The sequence below is a fragment of the Quercus lobata genome, chromosome 12 (genome assembly GCF_001633185.2).
Source record: "Quercus lobata isolate SW786 chromosome 12, ValleyOak3.0 Primary Assembly, whole genome shotgun sequence".
Classification (NCBI taxonomy): domain Eukaryota; kingdom Viridiplantae; phylum Streptophyta; class Magnoliopsida; order Fagales; family Fagaceae; genus Quercus; species Quercus lobata.
Window position 1 is genome coordinate 22,894,540 of NC_044915.1, and position 25,697 is coordinate 22,920,236.

General features: G+C 35.8%; 2 protein-coding genes across 2 annotated transcripts; both read left to right on the top strand.

The window, feature by feature from the left end:
- The first annotated feature begins 1,980 nt into the window (after positions 1–1,980).
- On the top strand, positions 1,981–3,705 carry LOC115970977 (probable galacturonosyltransferase-like 4). Its single transcript, XM_031090623.1, has one exon. It carries the CDS (start codon positions 2,144–2,146, stop codon positions 3,215–3,217), a length of 1,074 nt encoding a protein of 357 aa, XP_030946483.1. The 5' UTR covers positions 1,981–2,143; the 3' UTR covers positions 3,218–3,705.
- A 20,118-nt stretch (positions 3,706–23,823) lies between these two features.
- On the top strand, positions 23,824–25,697 carry LOC115972010 (BSD domain-containing protein 1). Its single transcript, XM_031092146.1, has one exon. The coding sequence runs from the start codon at positions 24,052–24,054 to the stop codon at positions 25,495–25,497; it is 1,446 nt and encodes a 481-aa protein (XP_030948006.1). The 5' UTR covers positions 23,824–24,051; the 3' UTR covers positions 25,498–25,697.

Below are 25,697 nucleotides of genomic sequence, written 5' to 3' on the forward strand. Positions count from 1 at the left end.
CACCAACTCTTTTTGCTAGCCGGTTCTTTTTTTTTTTTTTTTTGGGTTGTTGGTATTTTTCCTTCTAGCTTCCAATACATTGTTCAATTAGTTCATTATTGGGGGATGCATGCACAAAAATGTATCATAATTGAGGAACGAAATAGGGTACCTACTCCTATACACTAGAATAATACCATTTGTTTATGCTTACTACTTACTGTAACTTAGAAAAGAAAGGGGTATATATAAGACTTACAAAATCAATAACATTAATTATCACATTCCGCATCAAAATATATATATATATATATATATATCACATTCAAAGCCAAATTGAGTCAAATGAAATTCTTACTTCGAATTTAAATTAGTAAATTGAAACATAACCAAGGGAAATTTGGTTTGATGGAGAGGATCTAGAGGGTCTCGCCTCCTTCCATTGTGCAAGCAAGATAAATGGAAATGACTCAATGTATTTCACTCGCTGTATAACGTAACTCAAATTATTATCATTCATGAATACATATCATTCTCTCATAAATCATTTAAAACCGTAACGCTCCTAAATTAGATCGGATGGGTGGATCCTATCCGAAACAAACACAATAGTCAAAACTATGCTCCAAGTAGCCTAACATCAACATCTAGATGGTTATTCCACGTCTCTAGGGCAAGGTGTCATTGCATACAAGGAAGCATGGGCACATCTGTATTAGATACAAAGAAGCATGGGCACAGCCTAACATCTAGATGTACTAATTAGTAAGTTGTTGACTCTGAATAAGAAATTATTGACTAATTTTTTTTTTTTTTAAAGGAGACTTTCATTTTTATTGGAGAATTGTTACATCTACAATATTTTCATAACACTTTTACCATAAATATTAGGTAATAACATCTTAGGTAGTAAATTATTATGGTTCTAATTTGAATTTACTATTAAAATTACTTTTTTACCTACAATAATAACTAGTAACAATTTCATAGATTTATTTTATTTATTTATTTATTTATTTTTTGAGAAGAGTAAGAAGATTACTACTTAGAATTTGTTGTATAAATGTTGAAAACATAAGTAAAATTTCTCGATTTATTGGGGTTTACTTTTAACTTAATCCATATTTTGCGTGAAAAGGAACTAAATAAATTGCATAAAGAAAAGGTGTGATTGTGATGGCATACACCTATGGAAAGAATTATTACAATTTGATTATGATTATTTCTTTTTGTTAAAACGAATTATTTCTGATTACTTTATTTCCTTGAGAATATTTCTGATTTCCTTCTTAACTTGATTTGCTTACTAATCTTACTTGCGCCTAATATGGCGATACAGGATTTGCCATTTTTAGCTAGTGCTATATTGGCAATATCAATCAAACTGTGGAAAGTGTTATAATAATTTGACAAAATTCTTTGCTGGAAATCTTTACTTAATTGGAAGCAAAAATAATACCTTACTTGAAAATTTTGACTAATTTTACTTTATTTTATGACTAAATAAACAAATAAAACCCAAAATTAAGGAGGCAAAAAAAAAAAAAAAAAACGTAAAGCATGCATATAAAAACATGGTTAAAATTAGAAAAAGAAATCACAAATAGATTTTTTCTAATAAGCCATAAAAATAAAATTTAAACGTAATTTCCTATTAAAAAAAGCATAAGTAAATTTAATTCTAATTATCTGATATATCATATTCTAAGACACAAAGCAAAAAATATAATTAAAAATTTTGTTTATTATGCTATGAATCTGACACTAGTTAAATTCATTTTGTAGTACAATTAATATTAATTAAAATTCACATAAAAATAGTAATTTAATTTTAGTATTTTTCAAAAAAAAAAGGGTAATTAATAATTGCCTATTAATATGGAACATGGACTCCCTTATTAAATAAAAAAAAAAAAAAACCATTCCGAAGATTCTTCTCTCCCTCACAATCCCACCAACCTCATTCCCTTCCTAGTTTTTCTCAAAAAATTCAAAGCAAACCATTTCTAACCTCTTCCTAAACCTTCTCCAAATCCAGCCTAACAATGGCTGCCACCACCACCACAACTACCACTACTGCCACCACCACCACCACCACTTTTCTATCTCCTTTGCTTCGCTAATTATATCCCAATCGCCTTTGTCTTTACCATCAAAGTCAAGGATGGAGGCCTTTTGGATGAGCCCCACTTTTCCACAACCATTATCATCACTCCTAATAGGCTTCCTGTCTCTCCTCTTCCTTCTCCTCCTCCCTGATCTCCATTCCACCGCCACTGGTATCCGCCTCGGGGTTATCCGGAAGCCGTCCCCAGATGTCCCCATCTTCCGTGAAGCTCCTGCCTTTCGGAACGGAGAAACATGTGCCTCTGATGACAAAATCCACATTGCCATGACATTGGATTCAAACTACCTTAGGGGTACCATGGCAGCTGTGTTGTCCATTTTGCAACATTCAACATGCCCAGAAAACGTTGAGTTTCACTTTTTGTGGTCAAGGCATGAGCCTGATGTATCCTCAAGCATCAAATCCACCTTCCCTTACCTTAGCTTCAAAGTTTATCGCTTTAACTCCAAAAAGGTACGTGGGAAAATATCAAAATCAATACGTCAAGCACTAGACCAACCTTTAAACTATGCACGTATATACCTTGCAGACATTATACCAGCCGAGGTAAAACGTGTTGTGTATCTAGATTCTGATCTTGTAGTTGTGGATGACATCAAGAAGCTATGGGAGGTGGATTTGGAGAACAAGGTTTTGGCTGCACCAGAATATTGCCATGCAAATTTCACAACCTATTTCACGGACTTGTTTTGGTCTGACCCTTCAATGTCCAGTATATTTGATGGTAGAAAGCCTTGTTATTTTAACACAGGGGTTATGGTTGTGGACGTGGATAAATGGAGGCAAGGAGATTATACATCGAAAATGGAGGAGTGGATGGTAGTGCAAAAGCAAAAGAGGATTTACCACTTGGGTTCTTTGCCACCATTTTTGTTGGTTTTGGGTGGCGATATTACTGGTGTGGACCATAGGTGGAATCAACATGGACTTGGTGGAGACAATCTTGAAGGAAAATGTAGGAGTTTGCATCCTGGGCCTATTAGTTTGCTTCATTGGAGTGGGAAAGGGAAGCCATGGTTGAGGTTAGATTCAAGGAAGCCCTGCACTGTGGATCATCTTTGGGCTCCATATGATCTCTACCGTTCATCAACTCACTCTTTGGAAGAATAAAAGAATTAGGAAGAAAAAAAAAGTTCGTTTTACGCATGCATGGGGTGGAGCTTTTGGATTCATGGGGATTAAGTAGAAGAGCAAGAAGGTGACCAATTAATTGGGTACGTGTCCATTTCTTTTTTCTTTTCTTTTTTTGTTCTTTGACCGAAATGATTGAAAAAATAATTCTTTAAAGTGAAATGTAACATAGGAAAGGGAAATAATTTGGGAGGCAATTTACTTTGCATTGAGAGTGTTACAAGGTCAAGGCTAAATTAACTCTTTTTGTTCTATATATGAGGTTTGAAGAAGAGGTTTTTTTATTTCTATATTTTTTGGGTCATGGGTCCTTGAAGGAGCTACTTACAACTTTAAGGAGGAGGATAGTCTGCCAATTGCCGAATGATCCTCTATGAGATCTTTCTATGTCCCTCTGAATTACAACTTTTCTATATGCTTAAGTATGTCCGAATATAATTTGGTTTAGTGTGTGTTATTAAGTTCAATTACAATGTGTTCTTATATATGTATTTTTCTTTTGTTTTCTCCTCTTTATTACTATTTTTTGGGGACCCCGACCTCCCACTTGTAGCAATTTACAGTTTCAGTTTATTAAATTCCAAAACTAATTCACACTCCAACTCTTTTTTCATTAGCATGAGTTTATCATGGATTATTATTTTAGTATCTTTTAGGTGGACACCAATGGCTTATTATTTACGTTTTTTTTTTTTTGAGATAAAAGGAGGGTTTCCTATTAGATTTAAGAAATAAAATCTCAAGTATGAATCACAAGTTTATTTCTTTTAGGTGCCTTTTCCATTATTTTTTTGTGAAAATGTTGAATTGATTTTATTTTTCAAGTAGTTGTACTAAAGAAGAAGAGTGGAGAATGAGACTTGGAAAGATAATTTTTAAGCTCACTTCAAATGGAGTATTTTGATTCCTAGGTTAATTCAGTCACTTATAATTTTAAATCATTGGTAATGTGAAATTTATCCACAAGTACTAGAAGGTTTTTCTTTCATTTAATTCTTGAATAATTGATTGAAATTTTTGAATAGATTGTTTGTCAATGTGAGTTTTTCCCCATTTGAATTGATCATATCATCTACTACTCGACAACCTTCATTTTGATGCTAATAATTTAGTGCTTAAGTTGCATAATAAAGATGCTCCTTGTTAATGCGATACAAAATTGAAGGATCTCACTTCCCTATCTTGAGGCTCAAAAGTTGAAAGATTATTGTCTAATACCTATTCTTTTGTAGTTATGTTGATAAGAATTCTTATTAAAATCTTTATTTATTTCAGATATTTGGTAACAAATTAATGAACCTATGATCCATCATTTTAATTTTAAGAGATAGTAACAAAGCATAAGATTAAGAGATAGTAACAAAGCATAAGATTAAGATCTCTATACTAAGTAACATCTACAAGTTTATGAATACTACTAGAACATACAAAACCACCACAAACACAATGAAGCCAATAGGCCACAAACCTTGGTCAACTTATTATGCTTGAAGTAAACTCTTATTCCAAAGTCTAAATATTTATAAACAAAGCATAGATTTGGGCAATTCAATACACTAAAAGCAAGCTGGGACTTACCCACCAAGGTCATTGTTACACAACCCCTGCTAAGAATATCTTGGCTCCATGCTATAATTCCTTTTCATGGCTTCCTTCCTACTCTTAATGAATTCGTTAGATTTTTCATTTATATTTGGCTCAACACTAAAACGTGGCCTTGGCTTGATTTGTGTGGCTTCAGGCTCTATTGTCAAGCTTTCATCTACTATGTTCTTCCCCTTTTGCTTCCTTCTCTCTTCTTCTGTCATATCTTTCATGCTTACACTCTTTTTTGGGCCTCTAGCCCGGCCTGCGGCTGTGAAAGTTATCTCTACTTCTTTTGAGCTTTTATCTTGGGTTTGTGGAACATCTCTCTCTTGGATTTGTGATAGAGACTTACCATTAGAAACATCAAACACTTCAACTAGTGGGATCTCCTTTTCATCACTGTTCACCAATTGGGCCTGAGCGGCGGTATCAATTGGGCCGTTCTGTTCCGAGACATGGACCGAAGAACCAAGCTCATCAACCGCGGTCCAATTCTCCAACTCACCTTCAGTCTCCAAAAACTGGACCTGAATTTCAGAGCCCAAATCAACTGGTGACTTGCTCACACTACTAGCTCCATTGGGCTTGGCACCATATATGGGTTGTTGCTCCTCCATAGAACCCAACCCAGGAGGCACTTTGATTAAGCCCTGATGAGGCAGTGGATTTCCCAAGGTTACACGCTTAAGGCCACGAGCAATGAGGCTGTCAAAGATGAAGTTGAATAGCTTCTGGCAAATTTCAAGAGGAAAGAACTGGTTGCCCTTCTCTTGCATTGCTTGTGTTAGAAATATAGTGGTAGGGAAAGAACTGCAATAGGCTTAATGCAAAAAGCATTGGAGGAGAGAGTTCTATTAAAACAAATGGATTGCGTTTGTGATTCTATGCTTGAGATAAGGGGTAACCAAAAAGTGAGATTGTGAAGTTGAGGGAAGCATTCTTTTTTTCTCTCTTTTTATCCCAAAGGGTGAGGGCGGTAGAAAGCAAAAGCAGATACAAGGAATATAATGAGAATTCATTTGATACCATGCATTGCAAAGAGAAACTAGAATTTCACTTTGCTTGAAGTTAGTTTATTCCGGAACAGGTAGCAATGTAAATGCAAAATCATAAGATGAGCCATATCTACGGATAGGCAAAGCTGTAAATTTGATTCAAAGTGACCCCAAACTCTGGATTGACCTTTGGAATATTTTATTAATTTTTTCCCTTTCTGTTTTATAATTAGATTCTCATTATCCTTGGAACAATTGATTTTTTTTAAAAATTCTTTTAAAATCAATTATGGAACAAACATATTTTGATTCTCCTTGAGGAGCTGCTTGAGGTTATTTTCATCCTAGATTGGAATGTATAATTAAAAAAAAAATAATAATAAAAATTGTTTGTATATGTTTTAACATAAACAAAGGAGCATTCTCTAACCAAACTTCGGCTTCCTTCACATATTGTGCATGGCTCCATGCCTAGCCAAGACATGAGTTGCATTCATCCTAAAAGAAAAAATACAGTTCTTTAAAGTATAACACTTTTTTACTGTATAAATGTAGTTATATATAGCGAAAGAGAGATGCTTTAATTTCAATCCCATATGTGCAAGTAATTCCATGTAAACAAACAGGAGCGATGAAAATATGACATTAAAGCATTACTTGAATCTTCATGTGAGTTCTTTTGCTTGCAGAATGTAGAGTCGATTCGTGCAATGCGATTCATGCATGTCAATCAAATTGCATTGCTATATTTTCATTGGATTGGTTGTATTTTAAGTTAGCCCCATCAAAAAGTAAATTAAAGTTTCTCATATACCAAACACCAACATGACAACTACCCCAGGAGATATATTTCTTCACCTAGACCTTGTCATTTATTACCTTGATATCTTCTTCTTCTTCATTTTATAATGAAATACTTTATTATCTTTTTTTTTTTTTTTTTTTTTTTTTTAAAGATAATAAAGTATCTATCTTGTACACTCTCGTATCCTCTGCATCATTTGGTTACTGTTAGGACATAGGAGCAATGCTGTTAGGCCCATATTTATTATCTTTTACTTTATTATTTAAACCATGGTTTTAAAAACCGAACCGGATATAGAACCGTTTTTTTTGAAATTTCCGGTTCAACCTCGGTTTTTGACCGGTTTTTGGCCGGTTTTCCGGTTGTTGACCGGTTATTGACCGGTTTTGAGGTATTTGACCGGACCGGATTGACTCCCGGTTCCCGGTTGAACCGGTCGGACCGACTGGTCCGGTCCGGTTTTTAAAACAGTGATTTAAACAACCAATTAAATAATTGGTTGTTGTATCCTTCAAGTCTAAGTTAGGATTATGTCACTATAATATGATCCTGTTAGACCTTATTGTAGAAGTGTAAAACTCATGTAAGATATTTATTGGAAGACATGTATAAAATCATGTGATGAAGAATTTAAACTTTTACATGCAAGAAGCCTCTTAACTGAGTACCACTACCGGACATATTGTTACTCACATACTTGCATTGAACTATTGAAGTGACCAGTCCATACTTTAGGCAAAAGAAGGTAATTCTTTTTCTTTTCTTTTCTTTTTTATTTTATTTTATTTTATTTTTTTTTTATGAAAACAAAAGAAGGTAATTTAAAATAACTAGAATTGACATGTTATATCTTATAACCCTACAGTTTTTCCCTATTGGTAATGTCAAAGGGTATAAAGTATAATCTGAAACATGTATCACGGATTCAAATTTGATTGTATATGCTCAAAAAACAAAAAAATAAATCCTAGCGTAATTATTCAAATAATAAAATTGATGTTAGACTCCATCTATATCTATATTGGTTAGAGCTCATCGCGTGTGAGATTTTGTCATCCCAAAAACAAACGAAATCTAATCACGTCAATTCCTTATTTTAGAATGAATACAATTTCTCTTTATACTAAGTATTCGTTTGGATACAACTTATTTTTGCTAAAACTGAAAACTAAAAACTTAAAATAGTGTAACAAAATAATTTTTTAATGTGTGAATAGTGTCGTGGGACCAGTGAACAGTGCGTGTAGTACGTGAATGGTGTTTTTTGTCTCCTGTACAGTGCATTCATGTGATTTTACTGTTCATACACTGGGAAAAAAAAGCAAAAGAAAAGGCACGAAACGTGAACGTGGATCCACAAATGCGGATCCAAACACTCACTAACTAGCAGGTAACTTGTGCTTATGCACGAAATGGAAACATTATAAATGGGGGTCACGGGGCACTAAAATTTAAAAAAAAAATAAAAATAAATTAGACACATGGCACAAAATTATACTACAATTAGAAGCTAATTTTGATTCAATTTGAATTCTAAAATGGTACTTCAAAATATATATATATATATATATATATATATATACACTTTTAACAAATTAACAAAATCATAATTCAAACACGCTAATTAAAATGCACTATTTAGAAAAGTGCAGGAATTTAGAGAAACAAATCCCTTGTTTGAAACAATTATATCTATCACATTTTGGAGTTTGAAAAATCTAAACAAAATAAACAGAAAAAGTTAAAAGCAGTGGCTCTACAATTATAATTTAGCAAACCAATATGGAGCATATTACAATTGGATTATGCTAAACTTGCCATCAGAATTGAATTATGGTCCTGCAAGCAGATAGTTAGAATAAGACAAAGGGTATTTGATTGGAACAAAGTGGGGACTCTTTACTTCTCTTCTCCCCTAAATACTTTAGATAGAAAGATACAAACATTATGTTCATTGAAATATACCAGTGAGACATACAATCGTTTGTTGTGTCCCCAAGAGCATGCACATGGAAGCCATGGAGTCCAGGCATAAAGACCAGAAATATTTCCAGATACTGTAGCTAGGCCTGAAAGTTTTAGAAATGAAAATTATCACTTTAAATAAGAAAATAGCAATTTACATTTCTTTATAAAATAACAGCAATTTCAAGTTACCATCTCCTTCTTGAGTGAAGTAGATAATGCCAGAAACCCTCAATGCTGCAACCAATCCTAGATTCATTCAGAGACACAACAACGAGAGCACAAAAAATGAGGTCTATAGCGGCGTTTTCAAACGTGGTCCATCCTGCGCTACAATAGCCGCGTTTATACTATAGCTGGATTTTTCCACAACTCATACGCTTAGACCTATAACTGCGTTTTTGTAAAAAAAAAATAAAATGGAAGAAAAAATATCCAACTCAAATTCTACATTTAAATTTTGATTTTTTTTTTCCCCATCAAATTGAGGTCTAAACGTTGATTACGTGCATTTACAATCACGGCTAATTTGATGGAAGGCTTTGTACTTTGTGGTTCCACTATGAGAGGATGATTCAGAATCCAAGAATGGCATTGTTGCAGCAATATATTTGGCTTCAAACACATAAAAACACACAAAATAAACAAATAGAATCTCAAACATTGGACCCAAACATTGCCCCCATAAAATAAATATAAAATTTTGAGGGACATTAGACTTGTCTTCGTCTTTTTTTTTTTTTTGGTTGAGAATTGGAAATTTCTTTCATTGAATAATGAAACTAAAAATCAATTATATCAAATCCTTTTGAACAACGTCTACAATAGATAAGGGGGCTGCTTCCAACCAAACATTTTAAGAACTGTGTATATATTAAGGCCTTTCACGCCATATATGTGTTGATTGGTTTGCTTCACATTTGACATTGCAGCCAACCTAGCATCTTCATTGATATACCCCAGTAAGGATGAATTCTTTGTAGGATTCTGAAGAGTTGTAACTACTTGCAGAGAATCACTCTCAATAATAGCTTTTGTGAAACTTGTTTCTACCGTAAAGAGAATACCCCTTCTCAGTGAGAAGTTCTCACTACCAGAGTTTCAATTTTTTCTGCATCTTAACCAAAGCTTTGACAGAATGCCAGCCTACTAATGATGGTGCAATTCAAATTTCTCTCTCTCTCTGTCTTATGGACCTTCTCTCTCCCTCTATCTCTTGTTATCTCTCTCTTTTTCTTTTTTCTTTTTTTTCTTTTTTTAATGAATAGTAAACTTAGTGCATTTCATCCCTATAAATATAGTCTCATGTTGCCAATGCCATCCTAATGGCTGGATGCATTGTTTTCAAGCCAAGTTCTTAGGTGACAATGGCCAAATACCACCATTTTGCAAAATTTGTAGCAAAAAAGCACTGTTTCGAAACTAATTAGTGATCTGCCACTTTTGTAGTACTCGAGCTCTACAAACTCGAGTTCCAAATAGTACTCGACTACAGTAAACTCGAGTTCCTAGAAGTTCTGCCACCGTGGCACCGTCTGACGTGGCATTTGGGCATTAAAAAATGCCACTTGGTACTTGAGTTTTTTGGACTCGAGTACTGTGCTAGTTTGGTACCCAAGCCAATAAACTCGAGTATCAATCTGTATGTGAGGCCCCAATTTCTTGGAGTGCAAAGCAAAATCATACAGATTGATACTTGAGTCCATAAAACTCGAGTACTATGTTAGCAGTACCCGAGTCCATTAAACTCTAGTATCAATTTGTATCTGAGGCCCCATTCTTAAGTGCAAAGCAAAAATCATATAGATTGATACTTGAGTCCATGAAACTCGAGTACTGTGTTAGCAGTACCCAAGTCCATTAAACTCGAGTATCAATCTGTATGTGAAGCCCCATTCTTGAGTGCAAAGCAAAATCATATTAAGGCAATTGTAGGGACATCTGAGTGACGCTAAAAATTGTACTTGAAATTGACTAATGAAACTAGTTGTACTAACAGGTTCATTGCAAATTTGAGCTTATGGACAAGACCTTATTCCTCATTGTCAACCTTAGTCCATGAAACTCTAGTATATAGTTGCCACCGTTTACATCAAGTGGAAATTGCCATAGTTACCACAACAAATAAGTAGAGTCAAACACCATTTACATCAGTAAAACAATTTAGCTTACTCCTGGTTGTAAACAGACATAATATGCCATAGTTACCACAACCAATAAGTAGAGTCATATTGCCTGTCTTTTGTTCCATATTCCACAATTTCTCACCTAAAGTCATAACTGAAACTCAAATGTCTCCTTGTCTTTGATGCCTCTGTAGGTCCAAGTGAAGCAAGTGGTTGTCTATTAATTTTCACCTCAAAATACTGTTTTTCTATTCGGTTAATGGGACTAAAACATGATCTTGATTCTGCATGTAATGACTATGAGCTGGCCTGCATCGATGAATATTCTTCAAAAAATGTTTTTCTTTTGTTACAACCTCTTCATTTGCAAACCCCACTTCTCAGGATTCGATCTTTCTAAATCCCTGCTTAAAACACAAGCAAAGCTTGAATTTATATTTATAAAAGTTCACCTTATCCACACACACAGGCACACAAAAATGAAATAGAACAGAAAACAATCCAATCTTAAATGGAGAAAAGAACACTCACTGCTAAACTACTGTTGGATCAACAGTCCAAAAATACTAGTTAAAAAAATGGATAATCTAAAATGTGTAAATCCATGCACATGTATTCATGTAGCCCACAAGTTATTTTAGACAGCTTGTATTGAAAAAATAAATCTTCAACCTATTTCAATAATACACATTAAACAGCAAAAACATCAACCACAGCATCAAATTGTAGACAATAGGTTAAGCATATATTGAAAAAAAAAATATCTTCAACCTATTTCAGTAATACACATTAATGATTAAACAACAAGATCATCAACCATAGTATCAAATTCTAGGCAACTAGTTTTTAATATCATCATTACTGAATCAGGTAGGCAGTAAACCTTCACAAGCAAAGAAATCATTATAATAGAAGTAGTAAACTAACTAATTGGTTGTGAGCATAAAAATTTGACACCCTTAATTAGCAATATACTAGAATGATAGGGTACTTGAATGGTAGGGTACTTGAAGATGATCATGTTAATAGAGGCCAAGTCAAAGTTGACACCTTTCATGGTAGGGTACTTAAAGATAATCATGCTAAGGAGAGTGCCTTCACAATTGTAAAATACGCAATCAGAGAAAACTTCTAAGATCCAATAGGTTAAAAGTGGAAAAGTGAAATCATGGCCAACCCACAAATGACCTAACACCCTTCAAAGAAAGAAAAAAAAATGAAAAACATTACATTACACATAGGGCAAGTACACATTACATTACATTAACCAATTAGTATGCAATTTTTGCGACAAACCAAATGGCAATGCTAATGACTTTTTATATGCATCCTATAGGGAAATTAGCTTATAGTATAAATGCCATATTTGGTCCTTAAAATTTTATCCAATTTTTCTTAAGTTGTAAAAATACATAATTGAATGGCATATAGAATGCATTTTGATCTAATGGCATATATCATGCATTTTGTTTCAAGTTGCATTTAGAAGGATGCCACGGTTCAAACTTAGCGTACCTAGTCCGCGAGACCACCACTCGTTGGTACCTCATTCCGCTTGGGGCATGTTTTTCGGTTATGCCCCTCTTGGTCACACAACCTGCATTGCACCTTCCATGGTGTGGTTCTCAGCCGTTTTCCACCTTCGTCCATCTCATTCCTAATTCATGTTAAGATAGGGTGACCTTTCTCTCGAATCAATCGGGGGTTAGGGACGACCCTTCGAGTTTCTTTAGGATCCAACTATGATAATCTATCTTTCAATGTAGGAAAAACGGAAGCATAGCTCCGGAATAATGTGTCCACGCTATAGCATGGGTCAATGTACTACTCTGCATCATGTCGATACCTAATACAAACTGCAATAACATGTGGACATATGGTATCTTGTACAGTTTCCATTCCTGACATGTGCAAGTTCTTTGCAGCAGATTAATTCCATGTGTGTGATCCCTATGTCCAGTAGTCCTTGGATTATGCAGTGTATCTACTTGATATGATTGTTGTTGCACGCTCAATCTCGTCACCCTGTGATGCTCCGCCTTTGCCTTATTTCTCATGACGATATCCAAGGCATATTTACACCATTTTTTTCTTGAATTCAACTGCGCTATGCTCTTATTGCGACGATCATCGAAGTAAGTATTCAGTTTGAATCATGTGTATTTCACCATTGTCATAATGGGCAGGCTACGAGCACCCTTTAGAACACCATTGAAGCACTCGGAGACGTTTGTAATTATCGCCCATAATGGTAACCATCGTCAAAAGTTAGAACCCATTTCTCTTTGGGAACATCCTTCAGATATTGGTGCACATCCCGGTTGACATTCTCAATTAAATCGAAGGTGGCATTGAACTTTCGCTCCTGGGTAGCACTTGCTGCCCTCCATACTAGATTCTTTAAAGTTTCATTGTTTCATCTAGTGTTGATGTTACTGCATAGATGACGAAGGCAGTAACGATGTTTTATTATGGGAGGCTGCAAAAAATCTCGATTAGTGTCTCTAAAGATAGCTTGTATCCAAGGGTGTCTGTCAGATATGACACACAGCTTACTCCAATCGATAACATACCTTCTTATACAAGCCAAGAACCAACCCCAAGTCTCTGTACTCTCGCTCTCAACAACGGCGAAGGCTAGTGGATAAATCTCATTATTAGCATCTGTCGCCATTGCAATCATCAATTTCCCTTTATATTTTCCATAGAGATGGGTTGCATCAATACTAATCATAGGCCTACAGTGCTTGAACACAACAATACATGGAAAAAACGCCCAAAATACACACTTGAATGTACAGGTTCCCCGTTCATAATTATCTTCCACTAGTAACTTATACTTTATACCCGAACTTGCATCCTTAAGTCTTGCCAAAAAACGCGGCAACTCTGCATAAAACTCCTTAAAATCCCCGTATATAGCTGCAACGGCCTTTTGTTTGGCATCTCATACCTTGTATGTGAACCATAATGATTACGTTAGAAATAAATACAAGTTAAATAATTATAGTTGAAGAAAACAAATCAAGACTTGTAAGGCTATAAGATGAAGATAATATTTCTTTCTCTTTATTCATTTTTCTTTTTCTTTTTTTCAATTTCATTTTTCATAATATAAGGTATTCATGAGTTTTGGGAAAAAAAATATCATGTTTATACTTCCATGAAGACTGATGTCTCTACATTATATTGAAAAAAGAATGCAAGTTAAAGAATACCTTGTAGTGAGATACTTCGTGTTTTAAGTCTACCAAAACAACGTGGCGTAAGTTCTTTATCTTATACGCGAGGTCTTCTCATAAATAGCGCTCAAGTACTTATGCTAGGAACGCCGAATCAATCATTCAACCATCATGAACATTCTGAATTTTGTCGCACGTGTGGGGGCCCTTGCATTTTGCAATTTTCCAGACATTGTCTCTCTTGCAACAAATCGCACAATTGACCACGGACAGGAATCATTCTCGCAACTCACCATAAGCCTTTCTGAGTTTAAATACTCAGTTTTGAAGCTAAAATTTTCTTGCACTACGTACCAGGTTAACGCATGTTGCACCGTCAATTTAGTCGCGAATACCATCCCTTTCATTGGCTACTCCCCAGGCGTCCAACTTGATACTTCCGCTTGCATAATCGGTGATGGATGAAACATATTATTCCAAGTGTTTTTGGTGAACCATTCTGGCATAGGATCGGGACCAGGGCATGTGTCTCTATTCTCTTCTACAACCACATCTTCGATATAATCAACATCCTCATGTTCACCCATGGTATCTAAGAGCTCCTCAAAGTCATCTGTAGTAACATCAATATGGGTTGCATCATCACCAAGTCTGTAATCATCTTCATTTTCGAATGTGCCCCCGTGCAGCTCATCATGAGATAAATGCTCTCCTTCAAGCACTTCCTAGGGCCTTTCTTCCTCCTTAGTCGAGTTTACATAGGGAAATGTCTACCATGGTTCCCTGCCATAACCATCTCCTGTGTTCTCTGTACACCCTTGATAAGACTGTAATGGTATTGAGTTGATGTGCTCATCTACAGTTCCATCCAAAATAGTATGTTGTGAACCCTCTCTAGCCTCTACTATGGCGGGCTTAACAGTGACATAGAGATCCGAAGCAACGAATCCTTTCACCACCATTTGTTCAACAACTTCCCACATCATCTTCACTTCGGCGCCACCTGATAACTGTAATAAATTCTAGAGTCACTTGAGTGTCTACAACCCGTTGAGGTGCTCAATACACGATGGAAATGTTATGCCTAGAGTGGTCTAACCCTATCGCCTTCAATATTCTTTGTTGCAAGTTCATAAGGCCTATCCAATGCTTCACTTTAACACATTTTTGCTTTTGGTTCGAGCCTTGGTATGACAACCCATGCAACTCATGATAATACGTCTCTCCATTGTAGTACACATAGAAAAAGTGAAAATCCATCACCGACCTGTTATTAACAATATAAAAGTTGTCATAATCTATAATCACTTACATAAATTTAGCGTATAATAAAAATAATTTATATTCAAACTCAACCTCGTCGACTTTGTGTGTAGGCATATAAATAATTGAATCTCGATCATTCAAATAATTTAACACATAGACATAATGCGTTCTTAACTATCACCGACCTAGGTGTCTACAACCCGTTGAGGTGCTCGATACATGATGGAAATGTTATGCCTAGAGTGGTCAAACCCCATTGCCTTCAATATTCTTCGTTGCAAGTTCATAAGGCATATCCCACACTTCACCTTAACACATTTTTGCTTTTGGTTAGAGCCTAAGCTTGATTCTTTTATATTTGTGCTTCATTTGTTTTGACAAAAAAGTTATATATATTAGCAGTTGTACATAGTTAATATTGCAAAACTCATTACATGAAATACACCTCATGCATAAAAATCTCATACGAACCACATGCAAACACAATCTAAAACTAAGCATTTAACTATTATCTCTATGTACTTGTCACAACAGGGTTGACCCAAAGGTTAAATGGACAGCACATTGGTCTTGGATGGAAACACTGACACTAAGAATCAAAGACTTGCAGATGGTGACCCAACTACTAGTAAAGTTTCCGCTTCTAGTAAGCATTTTGACTCGTCACATGGACTCAGAAAGATAGATACTGAAAATAGTTGAAAGTTGGTGATGGGTTATTTTGTTAAGAGGTACTGGAGTTCACAGAACTCAAGTACCATTTCTTATGCATTCATTGCAGTGGTTGGCGCCAGAAAGTAGGTGCGTAATAAGTATGCTACTTGGTACTTCAGTTTCTAGGACTCGAGTACTGTGTTAGAAGTATCCGAGTCCACTAAACTCGAGTATGGCTCGGATATAATAAGCAAAATGAGTGAAAATCATTCAGATTTATACTCGAGTTTCTAGGACTCAAGTACTTTGTTAGAAGTACCCGAATCCACTAAACTCGAGTATGGCTTGGGTATAAAAACCAAAATGAGTGAAATCATCCAGATTCTGTCTTTGCAAAAACTGTTGTTGAAGTCATGCAACCCATTAGAGCATTCTTTTTTTTTGTTTTCTTTTCTTTTTTCCTTTTTCTTTTTTATGACAAAAATCTTATGATATTCACTTTGTTTTCTCCTCTCCATTCTAAAGGGTGTGAAAATCATGATTCATTATTAATGTCGTACAGAGGAAAGTTAGCAGATAGCGGCACTATGCGGCAAGTCTAGAAGCAAAGTAAGCAAAGGAAGCAACTCCTGTAAATAGTAATCAATTACAATATGCTTACAAATAACTTGGAAATAAAATTAGATAAATCAAAAGGATCATAAAATTGTTGAGCCTTGGGACTGAGCTGGTGAACCATCTACATGGAATACCCATGAAAAGCAATCATCGTGTCAATCTCTTATTTTTATATATATATATATATATATATATATATTTTTTTTTTTTCTGCTGAACCACTTATGAAGCAATCCATAATTAGTTCATTGGCCTCCACACCATGGATATCAACCATTTTTGGCCAATTCAGTTGGGATATTTACATCACCTACCAAAAATATGATAAAAAATTACTGTTAATTTAGATAATATAATGGTTTACATATGGTTTTATTTTTTTTTTCACAAAATGTCAATCAGACACACGCATATATACACACACGCATAAAATGACAACGTTCCCCGAATTTAATTGTGTGGATTAAAACCCAAATCATATAAAAAAGCACTCTTGGACATCATCCCAGATTTCTCTCAAGACTTCAGAGACTGAGAAGCACTAAGGAAGCTTCTAATGTTCTTCATGAAATGTCCTAGTGAGACAGAGAGCACTTTGAAATATTAAAAAAATAATTATAGAAAGAAAAAGATGGACTTAGCTGTGCAAACAAGATTAACATAGAATCACACCAAAAAATTTGAACAAGCCTCAGGCCAGTATTCAAAATGACTAAAGAGTCACTTGAAACAATTCTTTTGTTTTGCTAACCACTAAAGAGTAAAAGCTAAATACCCCAAAGCAAGGGCAAAACAACTTCAAAATTTTTCTCTTTAGTTCACAAAGACATAAAATGGTAACAGATTAGCTATTGCAATGAAAAGCAAAAAATTGTCAAAAGCAGAGTTACAATGAGAAATTTGTGAAGTTCTAACATGTAATTCACAATAGCAAATCCAATGGGAAAACGAAATGTCGCTTTCAATCTTATAAAGTGATCAAAAATGACCCTGTTAACATCATTTAAGATTTGAGCAACATGCAAAACAACCTGACTTAGGAAATAATTGCAATTTCAATTTTAAAACTTTTGAATTGCCTGCATTATCTCTGTAGCGGTGTCATACAAGTGGATTAATAATCCCAAATTAGTAGGAGGAAAATTAAGAGGTATCCTGAGCTTGTATGCACTACAACTCATGTAACTTTTCACCAAAAAAAATCCTTTAAAATTGATTAGTCACGTAGTTAATGAAAACCTAAAAATGACAAGTTAGATGCTAAAATCAAATCATGATGCGATGTTTTTTTTTTTTTTTTCTTGAGTTGTGTCTTCATCATAACCAATTATAGGACTTCACAACCCAGTAACATGATAATCAAACAATTTTCAAATATATATTTATAAGTAATTACAAAATAAACCCCAGAGCTTGGGATTAGCATCAAACTAAACTTAAAAGATATGATTGCACTAATGTCAACCCTATAATCTTCAAAGTGTTACGATGTGCTCTTAGTAAGTCTTTGAATTTGTTAACTAAAAATAATGGAAATCCATATAAGTTGTACTTAGAAATTATCTAAGCAATAAAAATTCAACACAAGAGCTGTAGATGGTATTTTGGCACAAAACAAAATTAAAAAACGGTTTACTTATATGTAAAACCTAATCAATAAACACAATTTAGTAAAGATGCCATCATTTTGTAAGTTTGTACTATCATTTTATCGTTCATGTGAAAGGCCTTTAGCCTCCAAATAGTTCTCAAGGGCAGTTTGCTTGAATTTCCAATATCTCTAGTTAATAGGCCTCAATGAAGATCTAGATTGTAACAATTTTGAAACTAAAGGGTGGATATTGATGGATTGAGAAACTCAAGAGTTAATTTGAAAATCACCCTAAAATTCTAGGAGGATCTATGTAATTTTCCTAAGTGTAAGGGAAATCATATATTTGCATCATGCTTGTATTTTTAATGACTATACATTTTGACTAAGTTGAATTCTAAAGTGTGAGAGCCTTAATTAACTTGAAAGAGTTCCATGTATGTAATTAGAGAGGTTTTTAGAGACAAGAAACTATTTCCCTTCTAAGATATCATCCATAAGAATGTATAGTCTGCTCCAAAATTTTACAAAAGTATAGCCTTAATTAAAGCAATTCAATTGTGCAACTAGGAATAAATTCCTTGAGAAAAAAGAGATGAAATCATGAAGATTAGAATGATATAACCATTCCCAATTACCTTGATTTACGAATGAAAAACGAATGCTTTTTGGGCAGAAGCTGCTTAGTCAAGTTGCATTCTCCTATGGACATGATAATATCCATTTCTGCAATATCACATCTAATCCAAGATAGCTGTGAATAAAAGAAACAATTGAAAAATTAATGAGCACATAACAGAATAAGGATAGTCAGAATTGCAATTTGCACAAATCTATGTCTCATAATTCCTAGATACAAATTCATATGACATTCAACATGTCAAGTTACATGTCTTAGAGCTCGACTCCTTTCTAAGTGTTATACATATACCACCAGTGACTAAATTGTGTCTTAATGCACAAGATTTGTGCAAGTATCAATGCTCAAATATAATAGATAATAGAATTACCTATACCAATTGAACAATGATAAGTGTACCCAAGAAATCATTTTCACCATACCTTTTTCAGTGTACCAAATAAAATGTCAACTTGGAGACATGCAGATAATTCAAATAGCATTTTGACCTTGCAAAGATGCTCATGCAATAACCTGTTTCTACATTGGCCCCATGTTAATATTTTGAAGTACTTCTATGGCCAATTTATAATATAACCAATCTATACATAAATGGCTACAGTCAGCAGCTGTATTCCACAGAAATAAGGTGAACCAACTCAAAGAATGTGTATACTTTGGACACTTTACAAATCATTAATGTATTAAAAAGGAGATAAAAAATCATAATATGTTCAATAAAAGCAGATTTTACAATTCACTAATAGAAGGCAGCTTAACTTCAACTCGTACCATGCATGTCATAAATTTTACCTTGCTTTCCAAAACCACTTGTAAATAGTAGATTTAAATTGCGAGTTTAATTTAATTTGCTTTAGGTTGGGAGATACTCAGGGTAAAGAATCAACATTAAAAAGAACTAGGCATCCTATCATATGGTTTCTCAAAACAAGAACATTTCTACCAAATGGTTATGGATGATGTTTCACCATCTTAAGCATTGATTGAGACATCTTGATGATTAAAATTTATTATTCACTTTCCTCCTTCCTATGCATTTTTCTGTAAAATTGGATTTCATCAAAAACCCTAGGATATATGGCCTAAGGACTATTGGACTGAAGTGTCTGCTTAATGATTCTATGTATTTATTATCCATTAGTGCCTTAAAGTCTTCCCTTTGCTAATGTCTCTCAACTATCAAGAAGGAAAACTTGTAAATTTCATTACACCCCAAAAAAAAACACAAGCAAATATTAATATGTAAATCATTTAACTATAAAGAGATGTATATGTAATCGATATTGAATCGAAGTATAATACCATGTCCAGTCTCACAGTCAGGAGGATGTGACCGTCTCTGTTGTGGCCTTCGCAGTCGATCCTTAATGTGTGAAGCCTCTGGTGGGGGGGTGGGTATCTCTGTCAAGATGAACTCAGTATGCATAAACTCAAGGGAGACAGCACTAGGGGTGGGTTGCCCAGGGGTGGGCATGAATCTCATCTCTACCACGTACATCTGCGGGGGTAGTGTGGGTAGTCGGTTGGGGGAGACGTACGGGTGGTGGGCAATGGAGATGTAGTAAAGGATGTGGATGGGGACCGAGATGTGTCCCCATGGGCAAACGTATGGGATGGACCCGCATCATCATGTGCCATGGAGCCCATGTCATAACTAGGGTCCAAACACATCTCATCTGCTGTCTAACTTGCCTCCTCCATGGTGTGGTCATACACGGGTGTGTGACGCCAACCAGATGTGGGCACGGGTGTGTGACGCCGACCAGAGGTATGATGCTAACTAGATTGACAGCCTTCATACTCTTGACGTCCACCTGCTTGCCAACCACGCCTTACAACCGGTTCACTTGTGTTACTTGCATCGCGTGCATCGTCCAAGGTTAACCAATCGATCTCTTTAATAGATTGCAAGGCATTAATATAGTCGGTGCAGATCTCAGACCTTGGTTTACACTTCATCATTATCCTCAACTGTGATTCAACCTGTCAGAATATTACAAGAGTAGTGTTAGTAGGTTGAACTAAACTATGTGAAGCGAGGTACATTTATAACAGAACAGTCTTTGTAAACATACCAAAGTGTCCTAATACAAGGTCTCTTTTGTAATATGGCAGAGTGCGAGGACGAAACCACACCATATACTCGTCATTGTAGCTCATCTCCCCATGAAAAGGTGGTGCATCGGCAATTTCGGCATGCCTCATCATAGGACATATGTGTGGAAACCTCACCCATGCCTATAACTGCACCAATAGCAGTGCACCACCAATCTGCTTGGCTGTCTTCTCTGATGCCTTACAGAGGCGTTTATATAGCCAACTTAGTGCTACACTACCCCAACTATAATTCTTTCCATTATTGATTGGATTGAAAAATTGTAGATACATAATTGAGAGTCGTTCGTCAAACTTGTCCATAAACAACATACCACCCAACATCCCCAGTATGTAAAACCGAGCATATTGCTATACAAGCACCTCAATGGGAATTACTCGAGGAGCGGTTTAGCAACCCTCTCTCGGCTGACAGACAACTCTCTCTCTTTCTCTCTCTCCTATTTTTAAGGAGCATGCCCAAGGCCTAACCTTTTAGATCTTTTTTTTTTTCTTTTTTCTTTTTTTTTTTTTAAATGTCATACTAATCAGATTTGAAAGTATATTCATCAAATACCCATACGCAATTATATATATATATATATATATACAAAGAAAGGAGACACTTTTTATGGCCTCATAAGCAAATAAAATATTTACTCATGCCTACACCACTTGCATTAGATATTAAAATGAACGAATACAAATATATTTTCTTTTCTCAAGTAATTAATCCCTCAAAACTAGCAAAGCCAGTGTACGCGTAGCTGACCTCCCCTGATCAACCCCAATTCACAATATATATAAGAGATATTCAAAGCAATCAAGTTCAACAAGTCTACCACACAACTACCAATTTAACAAATAAAGAAACATAATTGAACACCCCCTTCACAACCCCCCCACCACCACCATTAAAACCAGCCCTACCAGTTTGGTTCAACAAGGATCCCATCAACCACAAGAACAACTAAACTCACTTCAACATCAATAAAGTTTAGAATTTTTAATGTTAGTGTATGTATCAATCACTATGTATTCTATGCAATTTATTTTCAAAAGAAAATAATAGGAGAGAGTGAAAGAGAGAGAGTTTCACTATAAAACAAATACAATTTAGAGAAAACCCAGGTACCCTCCCCCATCTACAAGATTGGAACCAACAAACTATTTCTCCTTCATCATTGTTTTTCTCTTTTCATGAAAGTGAGTGTTCTCTGATTCTGTACCAAATAAGAGAGTAATTACTACTGGTCCAGTGATAGCAATTTGTCTCTATTGATATGGTCCCACATTTGACTCCAAACTTACATGTCAATGATATGGTCCCACATATGGAAAATGCTAAAGCTTTTATGAATTTTACTATAAAAGACTAACAAACTTACAAGTCAATGAATAAGATTGGTGCCTACATCAACAACATACTAAACAAATTTTTTACCATCCTTTTTGTGTTGCACTTAAACAATTAAAAGTTAACACGTCAATTGTAAGCTATATGTAATATCCCTAGCATCGCTCTTTTATGTAAGTAATAAAGGAGTCACATACATGTGTTTTCCACTTTCATTAACAAACTTATTCAGACAAAATTCTAGGGCACCATACTTAAAAGACATTGAATCAACTCTTCACATTCTTTAGAGGGAGGTGGAAACCAATGATATAACAGAGTAAAGAATAAGGTAGTACAGCATAGTTACCACATGGAAGAAATTTCTAAAATGAAAGTCTCTACATTATTAAAATCAACCCTCACTTTTTTAGTCCAAGCATCCTACTCATTATTCAACAACATCAAGCCCCAAAAAAATTTAGGCTCAGCTATGGATCCTCTACACACTAATAGGGATCTGCCGCATATATTCTAAGCAACCTACTCAATCTCACAAATCAAATATGGCCTCAATGAGAACACTAACTGTGTCCTACAATGACTGATTGCTCTAATAACACATGAAAATGTTCATTAAAAAAAAAAAAAAATTACACCATAAATACCAACAAATACTGACATATACCCACAAATAACCCTAACCCCCAAATGCTCAAACAAATATTGAGATAAGGAGACGTACCTTGTGATTCCAAATTGAAGATGCAGACTGAAAGTGATAGTACAGAGCGTGAGCAAAAGGGAGAGTACAGAGTGAGAGCGAGACTAAGAGGGAGACTGAGAGTGAGAGGGAGAGTGAGAGTGAGAGTGAGAGCAAGAGCGAGACTGAGAGGGAGATTGAGAGCATGTGGGAGAGTGAGAGTGAGATGATAGCGAGATTGAGAGAGTGAGAGGGAGATTGAGAAAGTAAGAGTGATGAGAGAGTAAGACTAAGTGGGAGAAAGGGAGATTCAGAGAGTTAAGTGTGGGTGTTAAAAACAAGGGCCATACTTAAGTTTAATGGACTCGGGTACTAGACTAGCATAGTACTCGAGTCCAAGAAACTTGAGTACCAAGTGGCATTTTTTAATGCCCAAATGCCATGTTAGATGGTGCCATGGTGGCAGAACTTCTACGAACTCGAGTTTATCGTACCATTTTGAACTCGAGTTTGTAGAGTTCGAGTACTAAAAAAATGGTAGATCACTAATTAGTTCCGAAACAGTGTTTTTTTACTACAAATTTTGCAAAATGGTGGTATTTGGCCGTTTTCACCCAAATTCTTATTGTAGTCACTTTGGTATTCACGTTTAGCGGCATTAAAAAAACATAATTGATACAATAACTTAGTATAAAAATTAAAAAACTTATATAAGACACATGACACAAAATTGAGAATTAAATTAAGAATTTAATTAGATTTTCTCTAGCTTTACCTCTCTCTATAATAAGAAGAAGAGATAAGTGTTTGTCCAAATAATAACACCACCTACTTCAAGTGAAGTCCCACACCTATGATCCATTTTGAAGGGAATTCAAACCCCGAATGTGAAAGACTCTTGGGCTATATAATACGGTCCAAATACAGTGTAATGAATAATATTGGGCCAAATTCCTTAGGGTCCAAAGTGAAAAGTCCAAAAATCCTTGCTCTTCTGAAAAATGAAAGAAAATAACCACTCACCTTACCAGTGGGTTGGCACAACGCACCCCTGTGCATTATAGCAAAATCCACTTCCAGAGGCAACAACCTCTTTAGTCGTCCTCCACCTGTAAATGTAATTCACAAAAATAAAAGCTTAACACAAGCAAGCAAACAAACGCTGTTTTATCTATCTTTCTTCTCCTAATTTTTCATTCACATAGACATACACATAGACATAGTGATATCTGATATCTCTCTATCTCTCGCATGGATTTCTTCAAAGCCGTATTCGCCGACGATCCACCGGACCCTCCACGACCCGATTCACCAGAACCCGTAAACCAAACCGACCCAGATCCCAATCCTCCTCCAAATCCTAATTCTCCGACTATTGGCGGCAGTGGTGGGTGGAGCTTTGGGGGTCTGATCAAAACCCTAACCACCAAATCCGAGTCTGTCATCGAGACCTACCGTCGTGACCTCAAGGAATTCGGGTCGGGTCTGAAGAAGGAGATCGAGGTGGCACATGGGTCATTGGAGAATGTCACCCACGTTATCGACGAGATTGGTACCTCTGTGATCAAAGGGACGGCCCAGATCATCTCCCAAGGTAAGGACGCAATCCTAGCCGATGATCTTGAATCTGATTCTGATAACAACAATAGTTCTAGTAGCAAACAATTGGGGTTGAATTCGAAGCCTTACAGTAGGTTTGAGTCTCAGGTTCGTGTAATTCAGGGTGAGGATAGCACGTACTGTGAGGATCCTGAGGATTTGGGTGATTTTAATAAGTGGAAATTAGGGTTTGATTTGGGGGAAAAGAGTGAGGAAGTTGAGGTTCTGATGGAAGAAAATGGGGTTGTGGAGAGTGTGTACAAAAGGGTTGTTCCCAATACTGTGGATCATGACACATTTTGGTGTAGGTATTTTTATAGGGTTTATAAGGTCAAGCAAGCTGAGGATGTTAGGGCTAATCTTGTGAAGCGCGCGATTTCAAGGGAGGAGGAGGATTTGAGTTGGGATGTCGATGATGATGATGATGATGATGAGAAGGAGGACGGGGTGGAGGAGAATAATGTGGTGGCAAAGATGGAGGTAATGAAGAATATTGAAGTGGGTAGTGAGGACAAGGAGTCGGGGGTTGAAGTGGTGAAAAAGAGTTCCAATGTGGAGGAAATGGAAATTGTTGGTGAAGAGGGTAATGATGTAGTCGTGAAAGGGGAGGAGAGGAGGGAATTGAGTGGTAAAGGTGATGAGAAAAGTGTGAAGGAGAAGGAGGATGCTGTTGAGGAATTTCAAGGTGAGGAAGGCGAGAAGAGTTCTGATTTGGAGGAGGGAAGGAAGGGGAGTGTTGGGGAATCAAGTGGTGATAAGGAGTCTGATGAGAAAATGCGTTTGGGAGGGGATTCTGAGGTGAATAAGAATGATTTGGTATTGAAATCTGATGAGAAGGTGGTTTCAGACGGAAAGGCTGACTCAGGTGAGTCTTGTAAAGATAGTGACTTTTCTGTGGTTTCAACTCAACCCTCAATGCCCGAGGAAGATGACCTTGGGTGGGATGAGATTGAGGATCTTAGCAGCATTGATGAGAAGAAAGCAACTCATGGTGGAAGCCCCAACAGAGCTGATGTGCGGAAGCGGCTGAGTGCCACAGAAGAAGAGGAGGACTTGAGTTGGGATATTGAAGATGATGACGAGCATGCTAAAGCTTAATTACAGCTTACACGTTTATGTTTTTCATTCTTATAAATATATCTCATTTCCCATTCTGTTATATTTTCCTCCATTTTTTTTGGGTTCTCTTCTTTAGTCAGTTTAAACTTCAAAATGAAACTGTGATTGTGTATCTCTTAATGTATGGAGTTGAAGCAACAATGTCCATAATAATATTCCTCTTCATTTGATTGTATCTA